Below are 23,125 nucleotides of genomic sequence, written 5' to 3' on the forward strand. Positions count from 1 at the left end.
AGGAAACTTACACGAACACGGGAAAAGCATGAACAACTCCACACAGTTAAGTGAGATCAGGATCGACCAGGGCCCCTGGAGCATCATGCTGCTCCCCAGAAAGGAGGTTAGGTTAACCCAAAAGTTTTAGCAACTTGCGGCTTGTCATTTGTTTGTATAAACCTCTACTTCATGAACCCTAAACTAAACCATAACACCCAATACAATCTAAATACAAAAACAGTATATATATATATATATTTTTTACCTAACTTCTAACCTAACTTTATATCCTAATGTGGACACCTGACCATCACAGCAAAAATCACAGCTGTAATGTGTAACTTTTCCCATCCCTGGAACAAAGAGGCCCTGTTCCACCATGACAATACCCCAGTGTACAAAGCGAGCTCCATGAAGACACGGTTTGTCCCTTGAGTATAAGAACAGCACAAAGCCCTGACCTCAACCCCACAGAACACCTTTAGGATGACCTGGAACACACCAGGTCTCCTTACCCAGGCTCAGCATCTGACCTTACTAATGCTCTTGTGGCTGAAAGAACACAAATCCCCACATCCACAATCCAAAATCTAGTGGAAAGCTTTTCCAGGAGGTTGTTTATACATTATCAGAAAAGGACTACATGAGACTAAATCTGAGATGTGTTGTTCAAAAAGTATGGTTTGATGGCCAGTTGTTTGGTTTCTTTTAGTGTATTTTGGCTTCTTTTAGTCTGCTTTTTCTTTTAATGCACTGTTTTGAAAATGGCTGTAATCCTTTAATAATAATATTTGGTTATGTCTCTGTGACATGCCTCCCTTTGCTCAACTGACATTTTTGCTAAAGTGAAAGGTTTGTGTTCTTAGCGACTACATTAAACTAGTATATATAAATATGTGATAGGGAATATGACTGTAACTATGAATGCTAGCCAAAGTCAGAAAGCTGACTAGTAAACTTTTAACTCCCCCGCTGATATTTCTTCACCCAAAAAAATGTGGTTTCTGCGTGTTTTACCCGATTCTCTAATCTCCGGCAGCAACAGAGCAGTGTTGATCTTCGTGCAGTTGAAATCTCTGCAATTTTCTTGACAGAGATTAAGCCCATGTTTAATGAAATGTTTCATCGGTTTTGATGTATTACCTGACATTGTAACTACTAGGTTAAGGCATTCACTGCTCTTACATCTACTTGCTCTCAAGCTCTCATCTAGCCAGACTGCAGTCCTCTCTGAAATGTTTACACGCTCTTTTTGCTCCCCATGCATCAAACAGCCAGTCAGACTGGAGGTCATTTGTTTATTTTCTCTTCTTTTTGTTGCGAAAAAACGTAATAGTATTAGTAATCTAACATGTTTTTTTGTCCAAAGTAAATAAATCTAGCACTTAAATAACTGTCGGTGCATTCTGGATTCCCTACCACAAAAATAAATAAAGATAGCAGTTTTTAACAATTCCCTTCATCAATGGCTATTCATTATGACTGATATACAGCATTTCCTGATCCCCAAAAGGATTACTCCATGTAGTAATTACAGTGTAGACAATTTTGACAAATTAAATGTTAATTAACTCAGTATGAAAGCATTAGTTAATATTATACACTTATTTGTGGGATTTATTGTAAAGTGCAGTTGCCGAATGCGAAAGGGTCCGAAGTGACTCCTTTGCTCTGGCATCCAAGAAAAAGAATACAACAGCGAGATGAAGAACAGCTCGGTTTCCAAAGAACAGAGCGTGGAAAGAAAAGCAACAATAGGGGATAAGATGGCAGCTGAGTGCCCATCTTTTGGTGTAGTGCTCGTGTTGTCTGAGGGGTCACTGAGCATTGCCCTCCAGCTCCCCAACTTGAGTGAAGCAGCATAAGAGCCTCTAGGCTCCCTATAACTAGAAAGACAGAATGATGCAGTCTAGAAGGTGCAGAGTGAAAAACAGGACTCTTGTAGATTTTTGATGCTTCTCTTTGCACACCTCAGGTAGTTTTTCAAATACAGCTAAACTCAGGTGTGAATCGAGCAGACTTTCAAGGGTAAGCAACAATAGCGATAAATAAATAATCAAACAAACAGCCAACTATAATGAACATTCATACGTTCTTAGTTTAATAAGATTACATTATACTGTTAAATGTGATTCAGTTACAAGGTATAGAGGTACTGCTATCAGTTATTGAAAAAAATAAATAAATAAAACGTCAATGAAAAGAATATTTATGACCCAGGGTCATGGCAAAGACATGTGCTTATCATCAAGAACTATAACAAACACCCTTTCTGTGTGATAGAAACCTTGTGACACCAGAACAGAGAAATATTGAGTTTCTTATTTATTGGGAACATACATATAATCCCACTGTTGGCTAAAGATCAATCTCTGTAATCACATGAGAGAATTTTCTATGTGTTAGGCAAATGTGACTCACAGACTTTTTTTTTCTTTGCTCAGCCTTCTGATATGTCTATAACATTCACATTGTGGTGGAATGCATGTATCATCTGCCAAACATAACAAAGCCTCTTTAAACAAATGAACGCAGAGTCAGTTTTACATTAAGGAAAGATTTCAAAGGCAAATTCTTATCGCCTTGCATTCAACTTCTTTTATTCTTCATTTCATTCTTTCAGAGTGAAATCATTCGCATGGTTTATATTTTATGGCTTGTATATAATGGAGAGCAACGTCGTAGCAATCCCTTCCTTTCACTCGCACGGTAATTGTTTGGATTTTCAGATTGCAATGCAGCATCTTTTTGCTCTTTAATCAACTCTTACTTTTAACTAAGCCTGATTAGACACCAGGTCCTTAGCAGTAAAGTACAGAATGTTAACTTCATTAAAGATTATTAATGCATCAATGCATAGACTATGGCATCTACTTTGGAATGCAAGTAAGTGACGGACAGATGAACAGTATTATTTGTAGATCGTTGCTGGTTTTTGTGCATGCTTTATAACCTTTTTCACAACTGCTCAACTAAGAATTGGAAAAAAAGCAGCTGCTGTTAGAGAATTATCAATGGCTCCTGATAAAAAACAGACGTAAAGTAAAAATAGAATCTTCATTGTCACAATAATAGTGACGGAAAAAGGTGTTACTAGGTATGTAAAGAATTATGAATAAATTATTTGGATTAACCTGACAATGTATTCTAATACAGTTGCATAGTGGTTAGTGTGATAGTCTCACACCTCTGGGGAATTGAGGTCAATTCCAGGCTCTGCTCTCTGTGCTTGGAGTTTGCATTTCCTATTCAAGCTTTGAGAGTTTTCCTCTGGGTATTTCGGTTTCTTTCTCCAGTTCAAAGACATGCACTATAGACTGATTAGCATCTCTGATGTCTGGAGCCTGTGCGATTGTGCCCTGTGATGGTTTGGCACCTCATCCCCACCTTGTGCCATGAGTCCCCTTGGTAGACCCTGTGTAGGATGAGCGGTACAGGAGGTGGGTGGATGTGTTCTAGGTAAAGGCAAGCAGATGCAGTATTCTCTGCCAGGTTCATTGGGTATTTGGTTCAGGTTAGAGTTATACATTCCATAGGACACAATCCCAAAGAACTGCCACTCCATAGCTCACTCTATAGCTCAATGTTCATGCTCTCTTCAAAAAAAACTATTGGTTAATTTGTATATTGAGTGATTTGTATATTCAGAGCATCTTTCTCATCATTTTAAAATGATCTCATCTTCATGGAAAATGGATTACATGAAATGCCTCTTGAAATCCCCTAGTCTGACCTTGTAGCAACACTTACATCCCAGCTTTGTAATAGAATGTCCAAAACCATTTTTTTCAGATCTTTCTGAGATGTAACAAACCTAAAAACTGTAAGTCTGTACTTTGTATTATTTGGCAATTGTTGTCAGCTATAAATTACAGTCCCCTAGTTTGGGAAAAGCAAAGCTGTTTTGAAAAAATGTAGCTTACACAATCACACTAGATAGAAATCTTGCCAGAAATTTTACATGGTGTCTGGTTGAGACCAGTTATGAACTTTTCTTTTCACCAGTAACCCTTGGTCCTTTTCTGTGTCTGTGTTTTCAGTGGAAGGATTCTTCTGATATACAAAGTCTTACATTCCAGTCACCCCTAATACTTACAGTAGCGTGATGGAGAACCTCAACTAAATATGTGTGAGGCAAACAAAACCCTCACTTGAGTGGAAAGTAATCCCAAAAGTAAAGCTCAATTCCATTGCTCTCTATTTTCTTGCATTCTTGGTTTTGCCCTTTTTTTTATCTTAAACAACAGACCACCACAAATCTGTATCGAATGTCAAGCTCTTTCGCTGATGTTTATCAAAAAGCTTTTAGAGATTTCAGATTGATTTGTGCAGTAGTGCGGTTTTGTCTACTTTTTAAAACCAGGCAATCAGTATAAAAGGGGCAGCAAATTGGCAGACTGCTGGAGGAAATGGCCGATCCACAATCTGTTTGTTTCCCCTCTTAAAAGCTTTTAAAGGCTTCCACTCTATCGGTGAGCCTGCCATCTTGGCAAGACGGTGTAAATGTGATTCCAAGTGCAAAAAATGTGTCAAACGTTATCAACATGTTTAACACAGTACAACGTGGGGTTGGGGGTCTCACCGCTGGCAGAGAAGGAACTCGCATCTTAACATACTGAATTCAAAAGCAGTTCTCTGATTATTCGACATTATCATATGCTTAAAGTATATCGGTAAAAGAGTTTTAGAAGCGCCCTAGAATTTCATTCCCTTGTCATGACAGCTTGTGATATTCATGTGTTTACTCATCTTCAGTAACTGTTTTGTTCTGTTTAGGGTTGCAGTGGAGCTAAAACATATTTTGGGAACACTGGGCATGAAGCAGGAATATACCCTGGATAGGAAGCTGGTCCATCACAGGGCACCATGCACACACTTGCTCACATTCACACACAGGGCTAATTTAGTGTTGTGCAGTTCACCTAAAGGCAACCAGAGACCCCAGAAGAAGTCCATGTGGACATGGTAATAATAGTAACCTGAGCTCAAGATTGACCTGGGGACCCTGCAGCTGCGAGGCATCCCATTGCACAATATTGTGATATTGTATGTTTTTTTTAAATGACTACATTTCTAGCAACATGTTAAGCCAAATGAATCCCAAGTTGGTCTTAAATAAGGCGCATGATAAATATTGCAGTATACCAGGCACATGCCTATTCACTTAAACACCTTCAAGCATGTGGCATACAGAAACGTTTTTCACCCAGTCACCTGATATAGTGTGATAAGTTGTTGTAAATGTGCAGACTTTTGCTCTACCCTTGATCCTGTGTTCACACCTCCTTTGCTAATCTAGCTTTGCCTCCACACAGGCCACAGCAGAGCAAGAATTCTAGGCCAATTCTGCAGGTGTTTCTACTAGTCATATATCACACACAACAGAGGCCATATGGTCCTCGCAAAATGCTGCCTGACGTTGTACAGGAGGAGCTCATACTTCTTCCTGTACAGCAGGGGGGCTTGTTGGAATAAGCAGCCCTCCAAGACTCATCATTCATATTCCCAGACACCCGCTCAAGGTCCTGACACTTGGTTAGGCAGAATGGAGGAATATTTAGGCAAAGACGTGACATGCACTTCGCCCAAATCTTTCACAGAAAAGGGAACATGGGTTTAATCCTGCACATGTTTTTCCAATCAGTGCTCAAGTCAGCCTTTCTGACAGTGAGCCCATCAAGGGAATTGTTTGGTTACCGCATGCGTGCACTGCATCTGCCACATATTACCACAAGCCTCAGAAAAACAGAGAGAAGGATGTACATCAAGAGGAATTGTATCTAGAGACAACCTGTCTGTGGGAGGAGAATGAGGTCTTCATGTCACCAACTGCTCACATGTGTCACATGGAAGAAGTTGAGAATTTACTGCTAACCAACCTTAGGGAATATTAATGCTGAAAAATAGATTTTTAGCTGACTCACAAGATGTTTAATTTATCTCATAATAAAAAATGAAACTGACAATTATACAAAACACTGCTGTGTTGCCAAAGGGGATAAATGAGAGCTGTTTTAATGACTGACAGCTTCGGTCAGTAACAATCCACATGAAAAGAAATGAAGAGAATGGAGCTTTAAAATGTGAAAACAGAACAGGCTAACGAACAATTGTTCCTGCTTCAAGGAACTGACTTGGCATCAATAAGACTAGTATGCATTTCATTTCTTCTGATACTGATGGCAAGCTAAGCATGTTTTCCCGAGATTTGGGACCAGAGACGTTTGTTTCGTGCTCAGTGTTGAGAACAAAAGACAAAATCAGGTCATATCGTGGTGTAATTGATATGCTGGGACACTTCTGTGGGGAACATGCTTTCATAAACAGGGGAAATTGACTGGATAGGGATGTTTATTTCCCTTGACTGATTAACCCAACTATGCTTGTGATAGAAGCTGTCCAGGTGGGAAAGATCCCTGCATTATTAAGCCCACAGACAGCATCCACAACAAATAGATTCAATTTATAGATTATTCTATAGCTTATCAGACACTGATACACTGAAATCGTGGTGTATTGTTGTAGGCAGCTGCTTCCACGGCCATTGTTGTTTGCTGCCATTCAGTGAATATATGTGGTATTGGTGGAAATAGATAGGATTCTTGAACTCAAATAAACTTAAGATAAATTCTTTCCAACACATGGATGGACACCAGCAATCTTTCACACTTTGACCTCTTTCATATGACCTGCTCTTTTCATTTAACAGACTTGGAGCTTCACAAGACTCCCCAAGAGACCTTGTGGATTTTCCAGCTGCCTTCCCTTATGATCAAAAGTGATCGCTATATAAAACAATGGTTCTTATGGAATTTATGGAAAATAGCTATTGCTCTTTTCCTCTAACCAGATTTCTGTTTTGGTGAACTGTGACATTTCATGGCTTCAATGGGTGTGTTTCACTTGCAGTGTTTAATTCACAGGATTACAGTTCATCTGAAAAATCTTTCACCTTTAAGGAGCAAACATGTAGATACAGTTTAAAAATATTTAAAGAACATATGTAAATTAAAAAAATATATTAAAACATATATAAATGAAAAAAAATATATATATATTTTTTAAAAAAAACTATTCATGTATCTTGTCAATGTCTTGACAAAAGCTTTGGCTAAAATTTGTGTATATGTATTCACCTACAGAAATCTGAGTCAGTCTAAGGCTTTACGGCCTGAACAGTATTACGAAAATATTTTCACATGTAAAAGAACGACACTAGATATGATGAGGAAGCATGGTGAGAAGGTCATAACCCAGTAATATGAAAGTCATCATATTTATTATTGTGTCCTAACAGTTTATTTGCCTGTTTGCCCAGTCCTTTCAACTGAATGTGTTTTTTATTGTTTTATTTTAATAACCATAAATAAGTAGGCCTAGAACAATTGGACTTAATGTGTTTTTTGTCAGTGGAACAATGAGAAATAACAAAGTGTTAAAAGCATTATTGTACACATTTGAATAATAAAATAAAATAAACCTGTGTGGAGTCACTGACTGCAAATAGTTTGAGAACCCCTGATGTAAGCACAGATTGATTTATTGGTGTCACTGACATGACAACAAACTTAATCATAATGAAGGCAACATAAAATTATAACTAACGTCCCATAAGACACTGTCTGTACAGGGACAGGTTATGTTTCAGTCTTGATGTACATTGCCGTCTCAGTCTTCTGTATAAGACATCGGCATTGGGTTCACAAAACAGCATTCTGAACATTTTTCTTTTAGGAATTTAAACACCATGTTCTGTAATGCAGTGTAACCACTGATCTGCAGCAGGGCTTAACATGATGCATCTTTAAATAATGAAATGCTGAGCAGAGAAACTGTGAAATATAAGTGCTTCACTGTTGACTTCAAGGTTACAGAGTCAGTCTGTCTGTATATGAATTAACCTCAGTACAACAGAGAATTACCTCTCTCATTGTGAGAGCAGTCAAGTCACAGCCACAGGCCAAATCAGTTAATTATCTCCGTTAATTCCCCCTGTGCCAGGCTAATGCAATTATATGCAAACAAATACCTGCCACCATGGCACTTTTTCTCCCCTCTTTCTCTGCCATACTTTGCCTCTAAATGGAAGGCTCATTTAATTAGCTGGCTTAGTTTACAAATTGTGGTTTCTAGAAGCTAAATCTCCCACTACGGCCTTTCGGGTACTTATCACAGTATTAAATACACGCACAAAAACTCTGCCCGCTACATTAAATAAAGAAAGGCCAGATGAGAAACTGCATTCTGCTTATAAAATCAATATTGTACTCTACACAGTACTAAGATCAGCAGGATCTTTCCTGTTAACCTTAGATTAGCACGGGTCACAAGATGGTTGTGAATGGACTGCAGCGAGCTAATGCTCTGAAGAGGCAGACACACGCCAGAGACAAGTCTGCTCTTCTTCACACAACGTTGCCAAAACACTCTCAGACACACAGGACATAAACACTGTGAAATCTGAGAGCATCCACATTGCTTATAAGCATGCAAATGCAAAACAGTGTACCGCCGATCAATGCTTATACAGTCACGGATCGATGGTTGAAGCTTGATTTATTTCCCTATAATTTGATTCAGTGGAATGGAGAGTGTGTCTTAATTACACATGTAGAGGAAAATGAGTTTAAATTAGCCTCTTGACACGGAACTCTAAATCAAACCTACTCGAGTCCATCCTGCAGATTATGGGTGTGACAATATACTTAGGTGTTAGTATACCTTGAATAAGTTGATGATATTGATAATGGTCTCAAAAAAATGCAAATGATTTTTGATACTTTAAAACAATGCAATATTTAAACTAAAATCAATAATAAAAGATTTTTCCATCTATAATCTTGAATGACGCAAAGATTTACATTTAAAATACAAACACTACTAATAATGCTGAAAATATTTTTACCAAGGCACTTTCATAACTGTGATCCTCTATATGAAGTCATTCTCCATCACACTGTGATTTATTTTTTTTCCCATCCCAACTCAAACATCAGAGAGCATGCAAAATGTCGGCTTACTTTCATGACCGTGGTTTACTCAAAATTGGACCAAGTCTCATTTGCCAGTTTTGACTAGCAAATGACACTAAAATCATGTCTAACGACTAACAAAGTCAGTGACACGATGCCCCATGTCATCTACAAAACATTCTTACACAAGCTGATCCACTAAAAGATCATCTCTTCTTCAGAAATCTGTCAAGCAGCCCTGAGGCTCATAAGGCCTGTGCCATCTGTGCAGTTAAACACACTTTTAATACCTCCAGCCTTTCCTTTACTCCTGGTGAGAAGAGTGTGTCTGTCTGAGAGGTCAGAAGAACCATAACTCTTCACAAACCTCCACACTGTCATCAGAACTAAGCTATAGATATAATCAGCGGGATGTTTACCCCATAAAGCAGAACATGTTCCATCTCCAGACCTTAAATTAGACAGAAGTTCAGGTTCTAAATATTCAGGAGATCTGATATATTTCTTTTTCATTTTCTAGCATTGTATGGCGGAAGAACAAGTCTGAATATAAAGTAGCAGAACACTGCTGGAAAGCCATCAGTCATATTCCAGGCAAATTTCCTTGTTTTTGTTTCCCCTTGAGAAGAATAGAACACACCAGCTGATATAAAGCTTCATAAACATGCAGCTGTCAAGAAGACTGATTTTCTGAACTGAGAAGAACCTGAGAAGAGTAAAATATAAAAACATGCTGTAAATCTCTCAACAATATAATATAGGAAAATACTATAATGAACTACGAAGGCATTTGTAACACGTTATAGTAATTAATGCATGGATTTTAGACTTATTTTGTTATAATTACTTACGTGTTTGAATGCAATACACTTAATATCAAGGCAGTAATACATTAAGAATTGTTAACAGGTTGTAAGTCATTCTTGTAACCTTTAATACTTAGATCAAATAAAATTGGTTTATGTAGCTTAGTCTTTTATCACATCTTCAGCATCTGAAGTGTTGTTTGGGCCTACGAAATAAAAAATAAACGTGTTTGCCCTACAGTCAGGAGACTGTGAGTTAAAAATCCTGACAACACTAAGGTCATCCGTGACTAAAAGTCAAGAAAAAAAAAAGGGCATGCTCTCTGAGATAGAAGGATTGCACTCTCTTCCAATCACAGTGACACTAGCCAATCCCAGATGTCTTTGAGCTCCTGTATGAGGAAGAGTGCAGATAACATTTTGAATGTGTTACCATGTCCTGTGGTGCAACATCAGCAGGAATTGGAAATGTCTGGTTGGGGATTGTCTTCATGTGCCCTGAAGGAAGCATGTGTTTCCTCGCCCTCCTCGGATAGTACTGATCATGTGTTAGCTAGTGGGTGAGAATTTATTAAAGTTTGTTTTAAAAAATAAAGACTAGGTCGTCTTTGTGTGCGTGTGTGTGTGTGTGTTGTTGTTGTTGTTGTTGTTGGATGGGTATTTTGTTAATTTTCACACTACTCCAAAGGATAAGCTACGTTAAGCTAGGTCTGAGTGTGTCCATAGCTAGACATACTGTATGCTAACTGAATTTCTTAACTGTCAAAACAATTCATCATTTTTTTTAATTCATTATAGACTTTGCTGTAAAACCATCGCTATAAATAGTCATCGTAGAAAGTGATAGCTATTCTTTTTGACAGAACAATCAGAAGTAATGTGGTCCAGGCAGTAGAAATGTTTTAATTTGATTATTTTACACACATCATACTTGCATATTTGATTTCATACTTGCTTTTGGAAAGGCTTTGCTACCCGAGAGCTTTACAGTAAATGTCAGCTGACATAAATATGATTCGCATTTCAGTGTCTGGACTGTAATCATGATCGTGTCATTATTTGTCTGAGCTTCTGCTTATGAAATATTAGAAATGAAGCTGGTTTTGCCCTACTGTCCACTGTCTTTATTAACTTCTGAGCACAACATCATGATTAGGCACTATGTCACTGTTTCTTAAAGCGTATTATCCAGAAACATTTGTGGGACAGTTGTGCATCCTGAGTGACAACGCCAGAAGCGAGTGCAGAAGCTCCGCCCATGATTACAAGTTGACACACACAGGAGACAACTGTGAGAGAAAAATGTGGCCTATCATAAGATAGTGTTGGTGCATTTACTTTACAATCCTGTGGTCAAAATGAAAAAACGACAGACATTACGTGAGCCGACATGCACGGATTATCAGGTAAACAGGTAAAGGCCTTCTTTTGTAATGCAGATGAGGGTGCAATCAGACCTCCTTTGTTTCTGAGGAAAGACCAGAGACGTACACATGGAGCTTATGTTTGACAGACTTCCTGCGAAAGACTACAGCCCAAAATTTGGGTGGGACCTCAGTCTGAGGTTTAATATTCCTCGCTTCAACTAAGCGACATAAAATGTTTAAGAATATTAACAGTCTTAGTTTTTATAGCGCCAAATCTTTTCAAAGTATAGGATATTCTTACATATGAATAAATATTAGAAATGACTTCTTAACTTTAATTGAAGATTTCCAAAATGCCTGTTGAGTACAACTGATTTATAATCACCACTGTTACGCCTTGAGTCGTCACATCAAAATTAATCTGCTTTTTATTTTTTCTAAAAGTGTTTTGCATTCGCAGATCCATTTTTGAGAGCTGTATTTCATCGCCAGTGTCTGCAATAATATTTTGTTTTTCATGCATCTACTGTTGTTCTCCTGTATTTAATAAACCCAGTTTAAAATAATAAACTTTAATTGAAACATTGTTCCATTTCAATTTTTTTTATTACAGTATAAATGGTTACACAAATTATAACTTTATCACAAAAACAAATTACACTTTCATTGTTAAATGTGATCTAGTAAGCGCAAACATTAATCACAAATGTTATCTATGTTCTTAAATTATATCTTTTATCCAAATTCTTAGATTTAGACAATATGCGTAACAGAATTTTATGTATTTTTTTCTAAAGAGTGAACATAACACAAGGGTTAAGCTCATATTCAACAACAAAATTCAATGAGTCCTAAAAAAAAGACCTGGACCTAGAGCTGGAAAATCTGATGAGATTATATTGATAGTGTTAATAAATTACCACAAAATTACTTTTTTTTAGATATAGCAGGTGTGTAGTAACTTAATTTAAATACCAGTTATTATCAAACTCTGATTAGAGGCTTCTGATTTATGGTAAAAGTTTGTACTTAAGCATTAAAATTGTAAAATGTATTTGTAAACATTTATTAAAATTATTAAATGAATTTATTTTTTTTATTTAAAAGTAATTTATTTTTCTAGACATGTGTCTTTCATAGTTCATTTTCTTGTTAAATGAAAAACTACTGTTTTGCTGCTAAACTGGCGTATCATAATACGACATAACTGAATTTCCGCAATCACACAATGTTAATTATTGCCAACTTGATAAGCTAAAGTGGTACAAGCAGCGTGTAAAATGCACAATGTGAGCTCTGTGTCACTGAGTGAAAACAAATCTGCAAGCTATTCACATTTCCACATGTCAAACCTGAAAGTACAAAACCTTCTGTTTACAAAATCTATAACTTTACTTTGGCCTTGTCATGTGAATTTTCACGATGTGTGCTTAGAAAATGTACTGACCAAGCATGAAATGTGAAACATGAAACGAATAATCCGAACATACAGACGGGGGAGTAACTCCGTTACTCACATCACTGGCTGTGTTTTATTTGGAGAGTGATTCAGAGTGCTCCGAATTTTGGCGTTTTCGCTGTGCAAATACTTGGAGAAACTAGGCCAAATGTAAACCCTGACCATTTCCTTACAAAGGTAAACACTGAAATGCTAAATATTGTGAGGAATTAAATAGGCAACGTGAACCATAACAACAGATCAACACTTTGTGTATATTTTCTGCGTATATTTTAGACACAGTGTAATCAAGGTTCTAGGGTTACTAGGTTTCTCAGGGTTTCATTGAACAGAGTAACAGCTCGACAATCTGAAGAACCTTTTAACATTTTAGTTTTATGCTTAAAAAAAAAAACAACACACAACCTGGGCAATTCCACAGTTATGGATATGACACATGTAAATAGTTATACCAATATTTTTTCTTAAAACGGAGAGATGATTATGGAGCAAGAACAAACACAATTTGAGTGTTTAGAAGAAACATTGTCTAAAATCTTGTTTTAATATGAAACGTAATGGTGTCGTGGGTAGCATTGTGGGTAGTGTTGCAGCCTCTCGGCTACAGAGCTCAGGTTTCTGTCTGTGAGGTGTTTCGCATGTTCTCCTGTATCCTTGTGCATTTCCTCCTTGTTCTCTGGTTTCCTCACACCTCCCATAAACATGGCGGTAGGTGAACCCGGCTACAGTTAACTGTAAACTCCTGCCTCACACCCAGTGTTCCTGAGAACCACCACGAGTCTGATTCAGTAAAGCAGTTATTAAAGATGAATGAAAAAACTGAGATTAAACCTAGCGCTCACATTTCATTCATAAATGGAAGTAATACAATCGGAAAAGTGCGGCATCGGAATATCCCTTAGATTTTACTGTCATTGTGTGTGAGAGAGATTTCATTAAGATGCTGAAATCTGTGTTCTTAAAGTACAAACCATTTCCTGCTAAAAAAAAAAATCACAGAAGCAAACATATTCAAAATATATATAATTTAACAGGCTGGTACTGATAGCAGAGCTAATATGTTCTGCACAGATATCTGGACCTGATGCATTTTCACAGTGGAAACTAAAATAGAATCTAAATGATGCTGCAGTCTGTGCTGGAATGCGTCTGACTGACAGCACCAGGCTCCATATTACGAGTAATACCCAAGTCTTTTTTTGAAAAAATGATATAAAAAAAAATCAATTTGAAAAGGCCTCGCTGATCCCTTAAATCGGAAAACTGATTCTAGTGGTTCTTCAGCCTGGACATCAAGGTGAACAGGAAGCTAGTTACCTTCAAGTCAAATAACAGCCCTGGAGCAGACACATGAAATGCACTCATACGTGCATTAAAGTGAATCTGAATTCCACATCAAACCTGTGAACTAACTAGCGTCCTTGGAGTGTGTATACTTGTGGAGGATTTTTCTGTATGATTCATAACATGGAGCTGGCTAGGCTTTGAAGGGAGATGGATTACGGTGGTCTCAGTAGGGGAGTGTGGGGCTCTCCATGTGGTGTGTGATATCAGTGTACGACTCGCTGCAGAGGGCAGGAATGTGGCAGCAAGGACGTGTGATCCATCGCTGGAAATTCCCTTTACATTCACAGATCCCACTTGGGTATTCTGTCTGGACCTGACCGATGTGCTCTTTTATTACGCTCAAAGATAACGTTTCATCATAAATGATTGCAGGTTGTGTTACATCTGGTGTTGGGTGATAGGAAGAATGGGTTTAAATATAGAGGTAATATAGAGAAAGCAGAAGGAAACCTACCTGACTCTATCAGAAAGTGTTCTATTAAAATACTTGATTAAAGTTCAAAATATGGATCCCATTCACAAGAATTTTAGAATATATGTACTTGTGGAACAACATATAATATCACACTTGATATGCAACGATGTGAAAAAGTCTTAGTCGCGTGTAAAGAAAACATTCAGAATAATTAAATGGGAAGTTTTTATATACAAAGAAAATAAATAAACTGCAGTACATCAGAAATCTCATTAACTCTTGCTTTTTAAAAACGGCAACAATGCTGTCATGAAGTTTTACAATTTATTTTGACATTCTTATATCAAAGGTGCCAACATCTCCAATTTAGTTATGACCTCTTCCTGTGGAAATACAGGAGCCACCTAAAAACTACACTGAAAGAAGCAATCATTCCAAACACGAATAAAGTTGAGCTGACAAAAAAAGCCAATTCACCGAAGGGGAAAGGACATGGGAATGAAAAAGGATTTTCCTCTGCTAGCGGTTACCTGTGCTTCATGCCAACTTCTTCTAGGTAAACGCTTACCCATGAATTTCCAAACATCTGCCTTGTGAGTCAACAGGACCCAAGTTGGCGTGAGTGTGTCTTTAGTAGGTAAAAAAAACTTAGGAACTGCTTTTTATTAAGTCACACTGAACTTTTGCCTGCTGTTTTCTCACAATTGCTTGGCAGACAGTTAAAAAAAAAAAAAAGCCATCTTGTCCACTCGCATGCACTTTTTTTGTGGTCAAATGGTGTTTTTTTGTGTATGTGTATCTGCCTGCTAGGATATTCTTGTTGGATATATTATCCCATGCTTCTGTTTCTGCAGGTAACACCCATTAAATGTCAATTTTCTCTGTTCTGTAGAAGCAGCTCTTCTCTATTCTACCTACAGCTGAATGTGGAAACTTGGAAATACAGCACTTGTAAGAGTTCAATGCTTGTATGTGCTTCCTCACTTGTAAGCTGCTCTGAATAAAAGCATGTGGCCAATGAATAAAAATGGAAATGTGTGTACAAAAGAGAAGCAGCATTGCCCGTCACCAGTCCCAAAATTTACTGCCTGGTTAAGGTAAAAGTACGTACATCTCTTCGAAATACTGAGCAGCGAAACAACTGGTACCAGCACTAATTGAAATTTTGCATGCGGAGCGACAATGGAGAAGCGCTGGGCAGCATGGATTAGGCGCTGAATAGGAGTGCATTCTTTGTGAAAGCCACAGAGGAGGCTGAAAATACAGACGCGCAACTCGCATCTGCTCATTCGGCCGAGTGAGAAAACGTAGGATTGGGGGCTGCTCGTTTTACCTTTAGCTAAGCCTGTTTCAGAGAAACCCCTCAAACCTACGCATACACACAAAACACCCAGACCCACATACACACACACACACACACTAGTGCTATGCCTTTTGTTACCGCTCCAAAAAACGGCGATGCAACGTGTAGGCTTATGCATCGGCAGCCCACACTCCGAGTATTAGCTGGAAGTAGGCTGCTCGCATTTACATGTGAAAGCAGATTATTCGAACTTGGCAGGCATCTCAGAACGGAAGTATTGATGTCTGCAAATGACTGAGTTAACAAACAATAGCTTTAATCATCTTTTTTTGCTCTGGTGCTTGGAGTTTTATGGAAATAGATCGTTAGGGCTTCGTTGCACTGTGTGCCCAAACTCATGATAAATAAATTTACAACTGAACCATCGGCTTTATGGTTTCATGAAATTGAAGGCTTGTGACACTCGACTGCAGAATTCTAAATAGCAAATGTTTATATACAAAGACATCTCACAGCAAGATGCTATTGTGACCTCCTATGTGAAAAGATCAATACTAGTTTATAGTTGTTTCTAAAGGCAAGAAAAAAACCCAGTTTAATAACACATTGCTAACCCAATTGTCTATGCAGGATTAGCATAAGGATGTAAAGTGGGTCAGAAAAGGGCACGCTCGTGCTACATAGCATCCATATACTTTTTTTTTGTTGACACAATATCACATACATGTTTATACATCAGACATATGTAGATTCATTTACAACAATGTTAAGATGTTTCTACACAATATTCGTAGGAGGCATGTGCTCACTGCGTGGGAGACATCAGTGCATATTTTTCTGTAAAATGAGATGAACAAAAACAAACACCATGAATGTGTGTTATATTAGTCTGATAGTAGACTGTAGGAGGTATATAACTTTTTTTTCCCCCAAATACAAACACACACACACACACACACACACACACACATACTTACAAGTGTGTGTAAGATAAGATGAGATAAGATTTCACACACACACACACACACATGCATGCCTTTCCCCCTTTTTTAAAACATCCATTTCCACACCTAAATTCAGCATTACACACCAAAATGAAGTGCTTCAACACTAATCAGCACTTCACAGGGAAAACACAGTATTTATCATAATTGAGATGGAAGTTTGAGTCACATGTAATTATAAGTTACGAAGTGTGTATAACATACAAAATTGCATCACCTGTTATTTTGCAGAATGCTAGACCTTAAATCTGTATGTCTCAAACACTAACTGTAATATTATACTGAGACACACTGAGGATGCCTGTACAGTACAGAATGCAAATGTAAAAATATATTTTTATATATATTATTATATTATATATATTATATATATTATTTTTATAAGAATATTTCAGGAAAGTCAGTCATTATATGTAACCAATCATAATGTTTGCTATTTTCTTAAATCTAGATGATTTTTGAAAAGCCTTTTTTTTTGCTGTCTCTCATCGCAATATGTGGGGAAATAATTTGATAATTTTTTCCTTTTTTATTTTCTTGAATAATTTTCACTAATACACATGATGTTTTTTTTTCCTTTTTTGTAATTAACTTTTACAAGAGTAAATAACAAATAATTTTTTTAAATATAATGTGACTGCCCGAATATGCTGAATCTATTTTTTCCCTTTTTTTCTTTACACTGAGGCCGCAGTGACCTCTTTTTCACCTCTGAAATGCTCCTACATCAGCACAACGCTAGGCTATCATTGGTCAAAAAACTCGGATATAGAAAAAACACTCCTGACGTCACTGGTCTGACCGATAAAATCACCGTCAGCGAACAAAAAAAAATCCTTTTCTGCACAAAATACATTTAGAAAAAAAGTTCGATTGTATAATAGTTTCAACAACAGACATTGTCACAAAGCAAATATGCAAAAATACAACTTTAAAAATGTAAAATCTTATTTAAACACTTTCTGGATTATTAGATACCAGACTGGTGTATTAAAATAATCTCTTCAGATATTCGGCTATTTAAAACGATACATTTGCCTAGATAAACAAAAACGCTGCTTTCAGGGGGCCTGAAAAAATAATCATTTTGAAACTATCCTTTAACCTCCAAAAGTAGACATGGATATCCTGCACCATCACACGTTATCAAATTGCTTAAAATGAACAAAATAAGTAATCAATTAGTGACAAATTAATAGCACCACTGCACACGTTCTTCCTAAATAAATAACACATATTATTCATGACAGCGTGGTCATTTGCACTTTAGATTTAAACTCCTGAAAAATTCAAGCCTTTGAAGAGGTCGCTCGAGGGTTTTTTTTTTTCCACGAAGAAAAACCCTGTGCCCTCTTTCCAAATAATGAAGTTGGACTCAATAGCCCTTGAGCTTTTCGAACCCGAAAGTCAAGTATGACAATTGAGCCTTTCCTATAAACAGGGCTGCGGTGGTAAATTTACTAGGGCCTAGACCTTGCTTTAGTTGAAATGCCTCTATTTGGAGATCAAAACAAAACAAAACCAAACACAGTGTAAACTCTTTAGAGACAGCGGCAGCTTGTCACACTAGGTTTTTTTTTTTATGTTGCATAAATGTTAGGTGTGTGCTGCTGCTTTGTTAAGTTTTGCTCTATTAAGTCTATGTAATGAAGTAACTACAGCATTTATCTAATTATTTAACTAATGCTTCCTCTTAAGTCTAATTAAATGTCGATCACAGCTCACTAAAGTCACACCTTCTAACACTCAAAGCAGTTTTTATATCAGAGGAGCCGAAATTACAGCACAAACTAACTCTGTTACTGAGTCCTATTCTTAGTATCTCGGATACTCTTAGTAAGGCTTGTCAAATACTCTTTATTACTGTACTGTATAAGATCGCATTAAACGCAAAACATTATTCTGGCCACACTATTTAGTATAGTCAGCGAGGATAACATAAGGACAGCCACTTAGGGGTTTGTTTATTTATTTATTTATTTGTTTGTTTAGGTGGAGTGACTGATCATTGTTTTTTTAATAGTGTTTTGTATAGTTTTTTCTTGACAAATTCCTTACACTTTCTTTTTCTTTTATTTTTTACACATTTCCCGTTTAAAATGACTTTATTTAATTTACACCTGATTTTTCTAACGAGCTATTTATTTTCGCATTGCCCCAGCCCACACTGTTCGATTATTTTCCCCTGATCACATATTGTCCACATGATGTCACACATCCACATATGTCCATTAGAAACGCACCTTCACACGTTGTCACACGTGATCACGCAGTCTATTACTCTCATTAATCACATGTAAAAACAAACGATCACGTGAAGTGTGCTGTGTGCTTTTACTGTAAGGGTGTAGAAGATTCAATGCGACTGTTTTATAGGGTCCGTTCTGCTTCTGTGGTGTTAAATGTTGCTTTGTGGCACTTTTGTAGTTTTATGTGCAGGTCTGGTTTGAAGAGTAAATGGGCAGCACCTTCTACTGCACGGTGTGAATAGATGACAGATTGACGGATTAGCTTCACAGGCTAACGCGCAGTTAACGCGCCTCCTACGCGAGCCACGGGGAGGTTCGCTCACCTGCCTTGCTAGATATAACGATCGTCTGTTTATTAAATGAATCCACTCTTAGTGTCTTAGTTAAACAAATAAAATGAACCCGTGCTGCTTGCACCTCCATTCTTTATCCCATAGCTGAAACCTACCGGCTCACTGAGAACCAGTTTTATTGTCCATCACTAATACACCACGTTCAAGACTACACGTACACGTTGAAGCACGTTGTAGTAAACAAACAGTAAATGAAACGCACGCATATAGAGCCTGAGTTTGTTTGTTTGTTTGTTTATTTATTCTATACAGAACACAACTGAAACAAGCGGGAAATGAGTGCTGAAATACATTTCTGTAAATATTAAAGCTAAAGATGAAATGCAGCACGTTTAGGTTAGACGTGGCTGATGTTTGTAGGCACTAATAATAATAATAATAATAATAATTATTATTATTATAATAATAATAAACCCAACTCGCTTATTTGCAGTCATTTAAACAGCGCTTAGTGAAAGCATGGCGAGTGAGTAGTGCTTATACTCTTTACACCCATAAATCATATTCATGCCCCGGGATCATCAGCTTTCATTAATCTAATCATGCCGCCGTCTTATTTCCCGAAGGATATTAAAATTAAAACCCTAACGCGCTACAGGCATCAGAAAGTCTCGCGCTATCAGCTGGATGCTGCGCTTCACTAAAACCAGAGGAAACAATATCTTACCTTCAAGAGCCAGTGCTGTGGGTAGTATCCATAAAATCCATAGGATATCCATTATTGGTTTTTAGGGCGAAATTGTAAAAAAAAAAAAAAAAATAGAAGTCCAGACATTCAAATAAAACAAACCCCGAAAGCCATTGACAGCAGAGGACGGCGAAGGACCGGCGCACTTTCGCGTTCAGTTGAATGAATGCGATGCCATACACGCTGAACCAAAATCACCAACCAAGTTTGGACGCAACCAAGTGCTGTAGACGAGGGGAGACAGTCAGATACCAGATATAAACGCTCGCTATATTACGCAAGTCGTTTACTGTAAACATTACTAGTTATTCCGGACAGTATTGTAGACGATGGTTTAAATGGTAAAAAGAAATCCAAACTGATGCGTTTCATTACGCTGAGCATGAGTGTGCGAGGAATCTCCACCCTACGCGCATTTTCCTTTCCCCACCCTGTCAATCAACACGAGCGTTACTTTTTTAACTTCATCTAAGCATGAGATGAACATTTTGTTTTGTATTATTATTGCACTGTAAGTGAGTCCGGATAGTCATGAAGCTGCTGGGAGAGAAAGTGTTGTTTTTGTTTTTTGGGTTTTTTTTTTTTTTAGATTATAATTTGCTCAGGTAAGTTTACATTTCTGTGTTCCAGATAAAGGGCTTTCTGTTGTTAAAACTTGGCATTACTGTTGCTGATGGTCGATTAATTTGAGTTCTTGCAGGTATTATTATTATTATTATTATTATTATTATTATTATTATTATTATTACTTGCGAATAATATATTTCTAGTCATTTGTGTGATCCTCACTGCATTAAAAAAAAGTATGGAAACACAAGTGCGTCAAAATAAACAATTCCCTGTTATTTCTAATGCCACAACTTCAGAGCAATGGGGAGGAAAAACAATTCCAGAAATGAATCTGGAGTAAGTTGGCAAGTTCACACTATGTTTTATTGCGGACTGAAAGTGTATTTAATTCGCTTCCCTTTCGTTCAGTTCCATTTCCTTAATGAACCAATGACATTAAATGAGGGGGAAATGCACATCGCCCATGAAATCAAGCGTTTAGTTCGCATATAGAGCGGGAGACATTTTCTGAATTGGAAAAAAAAAGCTATAATTCAGGGCTAATGAATGAGTGTTATTTTCAGGATCATAGGGAAAATGTTTCTTGGAAGAAAAAAAAAATATCAAGCAGCCATTTGTAAGATAAAACACTTTACTGTTCCACCGACCAGTTATAAATAAAATGCTAATGGAAATCGTAATAGGAAACACGTATAGTGCGCGTATTACCAGGCGATGCTTTCATTTCGACAGTGAATGTCACTTGAATCGCATCACACATGGCCTGGGTTTAACTTTCTGCACTTTCAGTAGAAAAAAACCTTTTCAAAGAAAATCAGTCCTGAGTGCAGCAAGTAGCCGATCCTGCCAAATTTACCGAATAAGTTCCACATGCCATACTTATGTTTTTTTTTTTTTTGTGAGGAGTCATAATAGTACACCTTTATTCACTTTACTAAAGAATAAAAAATAAACATTAAGGTCTGATTTTTATCCTTGAGGAGGCCTGCAATATCATGCTGTAAAAGAATGAACAGGAATATAAAATCTGAAGTTTGAAACGCATCAGTATCAAAAATATCACGGTTTTCGGTATTTCATGGTACCGACTTTAAATGGTGTAGTGTATAAAACATTGCACTGCAAGGGCGTGCATGTAACCTAGTTTGGGAAATTAGTGCAACTTGAATATTTTTTTTTTTTAAACAGGATTACTCTTAGTAGCTACTTTATAAAACTTTATTTTTATGTGCCATGTTTCAGGCAGCTTGTGTTAAAACTATTATAGCTTGGGAATAATGTTTTTTTTTTTTTTGTGATGCTATTTTATATACAGTATAACTATTGTTTGTTTTCTCATCAAAGTATGTTTTCATATTCTGGCATCTCTATTTCAAAAAATTCCAAAGATTTACTCCAACAACCACAACTTTCCCTACCTGGTTGATTTTGTTGTTTTTTTCTTATTCAAAACAGCAATCATTCAAAAAAAAAAAAAAAAAAAAGACTTAAACACGCAAAGACATGAAATCTTTCCCATGTTATGGATTTGCTCTAAAATAAGAATGTGAGCTGCAAGTAAACCACGGTTAATCATGTCCACTCACTTAAAAATCAGCTCACTAAGCCCCTTCACTGGCATCACTGAGCTGGCATGTCAAGACCCATGTTGCTGGCACTGTTTTCTAATTCTGGATCTTCTGGATTTGAGTTTCAGCCGTGCAGATTGAGTTAGAAAACAGCCTAGGCAAGTGCTGCTAAAAGATTACTGATGGAGGAGCATTTCGGGTTGTCATTTTCGGCTGCTGAGAATATGGAGAATGAATTTATGCTCAGACGTGCGCCAAGCCACAAAACAGAATTCTGGAATTTCATTAAAGCTGCATAAACCTAATTTCCATTCTGGTGGTGCAATCTCAGTACTGCTGAATATGAAAGGCAAGAAAGTAGACTGAAGCATTGGATTAGATGGGCTATGGGGAGAAAAGGGGAGATCACAGGACAGACTTTGTGCTACATATTTTCCAATATGTCAACCAAGATGTCTTTATATTGCATATTATTGGGTCATACGAGTTATGTCTTTATGAGGGGCACTTGAATTTGTCCTGTGCCTGGTTTTGGATATTTACTTAAAACAGCAGACCTGTGAGGTGAAAAAGTTATTATATAAGCAGTTGGAATCATTATTTTTCTAGTTCTCATTGCTAAGCATATTATTTTGAAACATTCCAAAAAACTTGTGCTATTTTGCACAAAATTATAAGTCAGAAATGTAAAGAGTATAAAAAGAAATATAAAAGTGAATTATAAAATTAGTCAACCCTGGAGGATTAAAATGAAATGTTTTGGCTATGGCCACTGAGCCATCGAGCGAGAAGTGCTGCTTTAACTTATTTTTCTTATTTACCCGGGTAAAAATGAATGCATACTGAGAGCTGATACCAGAATTGCTGTAGATCAAAGAGAAAACTTCTGCGTATGTGTATGAGTGTGTGTTTGCGTGTGTGTGTGTGTGTGTGTGTGAGAGAGAGAGAAACTCAAAGACACATCGCCAACTGTTCATTTTTTATGCCCTTATTTTCACAACATCTTAAAACCACAACTCAGAGAGATCAATAATTTAATCAT

General features: G+C 37.1%; 1 protein-coding gene across 5 annotated transcripts in view; it reads right to left on the reverse strand.

The window, feature by feature from the left end:
- Positions 1-20,255, reverse strand: part of ephb2b (eph receptor B2b) — a 142,541-nt gene extending 122,286 nt beyond the window's left edge. For 2 of the 5 annotated variants that reach the window (XM_058373537.1, XM_058373536.1), the window contains exon 1: positions 19,925-20,249. In XM_058373537.1, the coding sequence (XP_058229520.1) occupies positions 19,925-19,976 (52 nt within the window). In that variant the 5' untranslated portion in view covers positions 19,977-20,249. Of the gene's footprint in view, positions 1-19,924 lie in introns of all 5 variants that reach the window. The other 3 variants (XM_058373540.1, XM_058373539.1, XM_058373541.1) reach the window with 3 other exon arrangements.
- Positions 20,256-23,125: the final 2,870 nt, after the last annotated feature.

The sequence above is a fragment of the Hemibagrus wyckioides genome, linkage group LG21 (assembly GCF_019097595.1).
Source record: "Hemibagrus wyckioides isolate EC202008001 linkage group LG21, SWU_Hwy_1.0, whole genome shotgun sequence".
NCBI classification, from domain to species: domain Eukaryota; kingdom Metazoa; phylum Chordata; class Actinopteri; order Siluriformes; family Bagridae; genus Hemibagrus; species Hemibagrus wyckioides.